At 40.7% G+C, this 7,418-nt stretch overlaps 1 protein-coding gene across 1 annotated transcript; it reads right to left on the reverse strand.

Annotated features, from left to right (window-relative positions):
• Positions 1-2,161: 2,161 nt before the first annotated feature.
• Positions 2,162-6,789, reverse strand: krt5 (keratin 5). The gene is made up of 9 exons (XM_052091274.1): positions 6,155-6,789; positions 4,665-4,873; positions 4,500-4,560; positions 4,290-4,385; positions 4,032-4,196; positions 3,803-3,928; positions 3,367-3,587; positions 3,195-3,265; positions 2,162-3,081 (listed from the first exon to the last, which is right to left on the reverse strand). Exons 1-9 carry the CDS (start codon positions 6,662-6,664, stop codon positions 2,876-2,878), a joined length of 1,665 nt encoding a protein of 554 aa, XP_051947234.1. The 5' UTR covers positions 6,665-6,789; the 3' UTR covers positions 2,162-2,875.
• Between the last annotated feature and the right edge of the window lie 629 nt (positions 6,790-7,418).

Here is a 7,418-nt window from a genome sequence, read left to right on the forward strand (position 1 = left end):
ATACTTTAGCTTTAAAGGTGCAATATGTAATATATTTACTGTACTAAAGCATAAAATTATCATAATATGTTATCAGAGATTTTAGGAAACATGCTAAGTAAAAATACTGGCTTCTCCGAAAGCAATGCTACAGCCAGTATATTCTACTTTGAAATGTCTGTTCTGGGCCGGAATTTCTATTTGTGTTTTAGCCTGTGTGATCCCGCCCACTGCCCATTTCCCAATAGAATTTCAACTCCGGGTTGAAACAAGTTAGCACACAATTACGGCACGCTGCAGCCATGGAAGCCAGAAATACATCTAGCTAACATTGACAGAGTTATAAAAACTACACATGAGCTGGTTTATAATTTGAAAATGATAAAAACCTTGCAAACGTATACATTAGCTGATCAAATTACAGTGTAAGGCTCATTGCTTACCATTGTCAGTTTGCTCGTTCCTGTTGCGTGTCCTCAACCTGGCAACCCACTTGAGCTTGGAGTCTGGGGAGGAGGGGGCGGGGGAGACAACTCTCTCCAATATTTTTAATTTGGACTGCAGTACCCATTTTAAACGCTTGATGTCAATGTTACATATTGCTCCTTGAAGTATCTTATTTTTTTCCCATTGTGCTGCTGCCCTTCATTTCTTTCATTTTACCACATTGTTAATGAACAAAAGGGTTCTTCGTGATTTTTAAATTTTGGCAAATTTCTTAAAATTTTTTGTTTTCACTTCAGAGTAGTGCAATATTGGATTTTTGACATGAATGAAAATGAGGCTGTGAGGGATGGACTTACAGATGTACCATTAGGGAGCAGTGTTGTTCTTAGTAGATAGGGTTATGCTCTCAAGTCATTCAACAATTCAAGATGTCACCTTTGATGTTTTCTGCACAAACAGAAGGAATATATTTATTTTTGGGTCTATCAGATGACAGTGTACCAAGAAACAGGTACTTTGTATTGGTATGTCACATTCGACCTGCTCGAGAGGTCTTCCTTCAGTTAAATCAACAGAGGGTGATATGTCACAGCACAATTGCTATCAGTTTCATCCACTTAAACAACAACAACAACAACAACAACAACAACAACAACAGAATTGTCCTTTAAGGTGTATGAGTAATACTAACTGAACTGCCAGCTAAACCCTCACTGAATGGAAGCTCAGTTGCTTTGTTGTAACCCGAGATTTTGGCTCGGTTTGCAGGTGTGGTTTAAGGTCATATGGGAACGGACTTGAATAGTGGTTGGGTTCTATATGTTTAGCCAACAAGTAAAGTGTACATCTAAATTGAACTCGGAAGCCTTAGGGCGTTTATTACACCTGCCAACCTTTTTTAATCGAAGTTTAAATGAAGTGGGTAAATTGTAAAAAAAAAAGAAAAAGGAAGGAAGGTATCAAATATCTACAATATGTCATAAATTACATATGTCGATTTAATATCAATGTAATATTATTTTGAGCTTAGTGTTTGCATTTTCATTTGTTTCTTTGTTATAATTACTTGCCTTACAGTTTTGTCGATTGATAAAAAGAAAGAAAGAAAAAAAAATAGGGTTAAGGTACAGTGTGATGACAATACTATGGTACTTTATGGCAACCATATTAATTTAACATTGTCTTATTATCTTAGTTTCATGTCCAAAAACATGGTTATACCTTTTTGTTTTTTTTTTGCTTCATGTTTGTTAATTAATTTTATGTTTTAAAATCTGAATCCAGAATTCACAACCGGTCAAATGTTTTTATAAACTTGATCTTAAAGGCTTATGCTTAAATGCCTAAAATAAATTTGGTAGATACACTGCAAGTCTATTCAGCAGATATGGTATTTCTTTTATTTATTTTCCTTTCTTTTTTGAATAGACAAATGAACTGGATAATGTTTATATAGTTGGTTGAGAGAATGTCAAGTGTACATCAAATAGAGTCTAATATATGTTTTGTTTAACATTTACCATTATTTTTGTCACTGCACGATCCCCATACTTCTTTTTGTGTTCATAGTTTGGACATTACAATTATTCTAAAATGTGAAAAATACTAAAAATTCTATAATTATTTGGCTGGTAGTGTATATCTCTATAGCTGAGATGATGAATTAAGAATTATAGTTGCGTATGTTGTGCACTCTTTTGTTTGAAAGGTTAATGAAATCACAACTGAGGAGACATTTTTTTTTATATATAAACCTGATTTATTGCTGTTTTAATGTGGTACATGGCATATGACATTCCATCAGGTTTGATGAATACAAGAATCTTGTGACATAAAAAACAGCTCTTAGTTCAGCCCATCATCCCCAAATCAGGGAAATGTTGGAGAATAACTGAGGTTTGCCACACAGTTACTCCTCTCTGAGGGAAGTAGCATTTCAAATGAGTAGCTTTTGTTACCCTATGGGTATTTTCCTCTAAATGCATCAGATAACATTGACAAAGCTTTTTAGTGCTGCAGAATTTTTTACTAATTTCAAAACACATATATCCATGTTGTGTTCACTTAATACTTGCATGCCATGACATAGTGCAACAAAAGCTATTCATTCTGAAAAACACACTTGAGCTCCTTGCAACTTTTTTCTCATAAGCTGCTTTCTTCTTGTGTGTCTCCCTAAAGGACAGGTTTTGAGCCAGAGGAGGTGTGATGCCAGAATGAAACAACAAGAAACAAAGAAAACACAGTGAACGCAAAAAGCTGTTCTGCAGGCATGGAACACTCTCCCAGTTGATTGTCTCTTTTGGGCACAGTGCATCAAAAAGGTAAGGAAATGCTCAAGCACTATGAGCAGATTGAACCATGGAATGAAAAGAAAGGAGTGCATTGAGATTAAAGCTTCTTGCTCAGGTGATGGAGGTTGTAGGGGTGGAGGGAAATGGTTGGATGCTTAGTAGCGTCGGCTTTGCTGCATGGAGGAGCTGGACATTGAGACTCTGCTACTACCACCACCACCACCACCACTCAAGCTCATGCCGGAGCCTCCGCCCATAGAAAACCCTGAACCACCACCGTATCCGAATCCGCCGCCGCCGCCGCCACCTCCCATTCCCATTCCCATTCCCATGCCGCCGCCGCCGCCCATGCCGTATCCACCTGTGAATGAACATACAAAAACGATGGTTTTAGTGAAAACAGATTTACAGCAAATTAAATGCTGATGATATCTTTTTGTCTGAGGTGGTGAAAAAAAAGTCTGATAAGCTTACCACCACCACCACCAGATGAACTTGATGACTGCTGGATGTGGATGGTTGCGGAGCTACCACCACCAGCAATCCTGATAATGTAAAAAAACAAAAAAAACATTGATGTCAAGATACCTCAGAGGGCATATTTGAAGAGAAAAACGTAATCTCTGAAATAAAAAAAGTGACTGACCTAGATTCTTCTCCTTCCAGAAGCTTCCTGTAGGTGGCGATCTCAATGTCCAAGGCCAGTTTGACATTCATGAGCTCCTGGTACTCTCGCACCTGGCGCGCCATATCCTGCTTGGCTCTTTGAAGTGCATCCTCCAGATCCTTAATGCGGGCCTTGGCATCCTTCACTGCTAGTTCGCCACGCTCCTCAGCCTCAGCGATCTGAGCTTCCAGGTTGGCACGCTGACAAGATCAAAGAAGATATTTTAACTTTAGTTGTCTGCAACAAGTTTCAATTATTCCTATTCTCCATAAAACATAAAACATTTTCGGTTTGTAACACAAGAACTACATTATATTAAATACACATTAAGAATTAGGTTGGCAATGTTATTCTGGTATTTGAAACCTGTTCCAAAAAACAACCAGAGCATCTAAAGACTAGCAAAACAACTCACTTGTCCCTTGACGGATTCAATTTCATTCTGAAGTCGACTGATCATGCGGTTGAGTTCAGCAATCTCAGCCTTGGTACTGCGAAGGTCGTCGCCATGCTTGCCAGCAGATGACTGCATCTCTTCGAACTAGAAGTTGCAAAGGAGAGAGAAATCGACATTAAGCTCCGTCAGATGATTGCTTCAAAATAGCGTTGGTTTGAAAAAGTTTATTCTGAAGTATTTTTCTCACCTTCTGTTTGTACCATGTCTCGGCCTCAGCACGGCTACGGTTGGCGATATCCTCATACTGAGCACGGACCTCGGCAACAATGGAGTCCATGTCCAAGTTGCGACTGTTGTCCATTTCCACAATGACTGATGTATCTTTGATCTGTCCCTGGAGTTCACGCAGCTCCTAAAAACCAAAGGTGAAGGTATAAGGCATTTAAATCGGCCTAACATCGAAAATGAACATCTCAGTGGTGATATAATTACATCAAACGCTCACCTCCTCATAGATGGCCCGAAGGAAGTTGATTTCATCTTGAAGAGAATCAACCTTGGCCTCAAGCTCAACCTTGTTCATGTAGGCGGCATCAACATCCTAAGGAGACACGTATGGCTGTCAGTATAATAGGTGGACTCTACAGATGATCAGTCAAAATAATTAAAACAAAAATAATAACCAAAGGGCCAAGACAGCAGTCAAAATGTTTACCTTCTTTAGCAGGACAAATTCGTTTTCCACTGCGGCACGCTTGTTAATTTCATCCTCATATCTACAAAGATAAGTTTTCCACATAAGCACATAGATTCTGCAGTTGTACAATTCAAACAGAGTGTAGTTCATAAACTCAAAACTTGTACTTGCACCGCTACTTACTTGTTCTTGAAGTCCTCAACCAAATTCTGCATGTTCTTCAGCTCTCCATCTAGCTTCATCTTCTCATTACCAAGTCCATCAAGCTGTCTGCGCAGGTTAGCGATGTAGGCCTCGAACATGGCATCAATGTTGGAGCGAGTGCTGGTCTGGTCCTGCAGTAGACTCCATTTTGTCTCAAGCACTTTGTTCTGCTGCTCCAGGAAGCGCACCTATATAAGAAATAAATCAATAAAGCATTAGCGAATTAGAGTGCTTTTTAACAGGTATAACTCCTCATCAGGGCTCTGCTAATGTATTACTAATGCCACAAGATGTTTGTCATTTACTACAATAGTTATCACACACGCCTCTTATTGCATATCAGGACTTGCTTTGGCACACCTATGATTATTGCACCTTTAGAGTGGTTTATTAGCATGTGCGCCATGCCTTGTTGGGCCACGCAGGCAGTATATTCCTCTCTGGGAATAACAGTTCTCAGTTAGCATTCTTAACAGATTTAACAGGCACACCCCCATCTGAGATCATGAAATACTAACCTCATATGAACATGTTCAGACTATCTATGCTTCTGTATTACCCTCCTGGCACAAAGGTGAGGCTCCTAAATGTCCTTTGCTAAACAGCAAGCCTTAACAGAAATTATATGGCACGCCTTACCCCCGGGCACTGTGTGTATTCTATTCACCATTTCTCAGATTCCCGGTATGCAATTAATTTTGAACAAAAACTCACAGTGACTTTGAACTTTTATGATCCACTTTGAAGGCTTAATTCTCTTTGAACAAAGCATCTATTGCATCAGTAGGAGTTGCATGATCTATATGATTGTTGATCAAATCTTTCGAATGGACTATAGAAATGGGTGTAGCGCTTGGGTGGGGTTTTAAATGGACAAGGTGTGGTTGCATGGTGAATTCCCAAAGATATCCAAACAAAAAACTGGTTTTGTTCAGGAAAAGATGAATGTAAGTAGGATTTACATGACATTGAGGATCCAGACTATTGGGACCATTTTTAGGCCCGGTACTGCATTGAGTTAAAGTTTGAATGAAAAATAATGCTCAACACCACACAACAACATTGCTGCAATGGAGATGGCAAACTTGATCTGTGCCCTCATTTGGTCCAGTCATTGGATATCACATGGCTTGGGTTTCCAAACTCAACTTCACTGACCAAGAACAATTGCATAAAAGGAAAACTACTCAAGCCTATACCGTAGACATTGATTTTGGCTGCTTGAGGTTTAGTGACAATATTGCAGAAGATGGATGCCAGACTTCTATGTGTTTACTGTTATTTGACAGGTGTCTGAATCAACACTAACAGGATTTCCGGGCGCAAGTGACTTTGTCTTTGGGTGTGAAATATGTAATGAACTGCTCATATTAAGGCCCTTGAAATGTGTGCATGAAAAAAATCAACATTCAAATGAGAATAAGTCAAATAAGGACATTAGTTTGTTTGCAAGAGAAGAGAAGACTAACCTTGTCAATGAAGGAAGCAAAGCGATTGTTGAGGGTCTTGATCTGCTCTTTCTCCTGTGTGCGGACAACCTGGATATTGGGGTCGATCTCCAGGTTCAGCGGGGCTAGGAGGCTCTGGTTCACTGTGACAGCTGTGATGGGTGCAGCAAACCCTCCGGCACCTCCGCCAAAACCTCCGCCATAACCTCCACCAAAACCTCCGCCAAAACCTCCACCAAAACCTCCGCCAGCACCTCCTCCAAAGCCACTGCCAGCACCTCCTCCAAAGCCACCGCCGCCACCAAGGCTGTAGCCGAATCCACCTCCAGATCCAGATTGGCTAAACTGGTAGCCACCACCGCCACCTCCTCCGGAGCGGTTAATTGACACACTGCTTATCCTGCTGCCCATGGGTGCCGCGCTGGCAGACATGCTGGAGAAGCTCTTTCTGATACCTCCACCAAAGCCACCACCGCCACCGCCGCTAAAGCTTCCGGAACTAGTGCTGTATGTGGTACGTTTCACACTCATGGCTGCTGTCGTCTTTGAGGGGTAAGTTTCAGAAAAAGAAAAGAGCAGGATGAGACAGAGAGATCCGGAGCAGAAAAGCTCACTAAGAGGAAAGTTATATCCCTCTGAGTGCTGTCTTCAAGGAGTGCAAGTGTTTTTATATCCCTAATGCCAGGGGAGGACTCACTACACCACTCCCCTTTCAGCCTCAGGCTTCTTTCCTCCCCTTTGCCCCTGTCCAAGTGATACACACACCCATCTTGTTGGGCTGGTATGGGAGTACTTTCAACAAAGAATTCCAGGACACACCCTGCCACACCTACACTTGCACACACACTCATGTAAATTGGAGATGTTAAGAGAAGAACTGGCAGCAGAAAACAATGTCAAACTTATAAAAAATTACACACCCTTTTCTTGCACGTACTACAAAACCTTAAAGTGGGATATAAGTGTAGTATTTTTCATTGTAATTATATAACCAGATGGCATGCTATAAACTAACATGGCGAACTATTAAATGAGAGGTGCATTGACAACATGAATATTTCATGATTCTGGGAGGTACAGGGCTCTCTGTTTGCTTTAAGCGCCATGCAGGAGTATTAAATGTGGGAATATTTGATAAAGGGCTTGAATGTTGGAGTTTGGCGTTCATCCTGGAAGCCATTGTGACCTGCAGGTTCCTCTTTTTAGTCAAACAATCCAGCCTCTGTTCTCTCACCTCAATGGCTCTCTCACAGACATGACTTCATCACATCGTTCTGTGGTTGTA

The sequence above is a fragment of the Xyrauchen texanus genome, chromosome 25 (genome assembly GCF_025860055.1).
Source record: "Xyrauchen texanus isolate HMW12.3.18 chromosome 25, RBS_HiC_50CHRs, whole genome shotgun sequence".
NCBI lineage: Eukaryota > Metazoa > Chordata > Actinopteri > Cypriniformes > Catostomidae > Xyrauchen > Xyrauchen texanus.

What these genes read in the sequence shown, in the direction of transcription:
- krt5 (XM_052091274.1), bottom strand. Translation starts at nt 6,664, where the DNA reads ATGAGTGTGAAACGTACCACATACAGCACTAGTTCCGGAAGCTTTAGC. An exon ending in AATTTGTCCTGCTAAAGAAG is followed by an intron (nt 4,386 to 4,499) that starts GTAAACATTTTG and finishes GTGTCTCCTTAG; the next exon opens with GATGTTGATGCCGCCTACAT. An exon ending in TTCATCTGGTGGTGGTGGTG is followed by an intron (nt 3,082 to 3,194) that starts GTAAGCTTATCA and finishes GTTCATTCACAG; the next exon opens with GTGGATACGGCATGGGCGGC.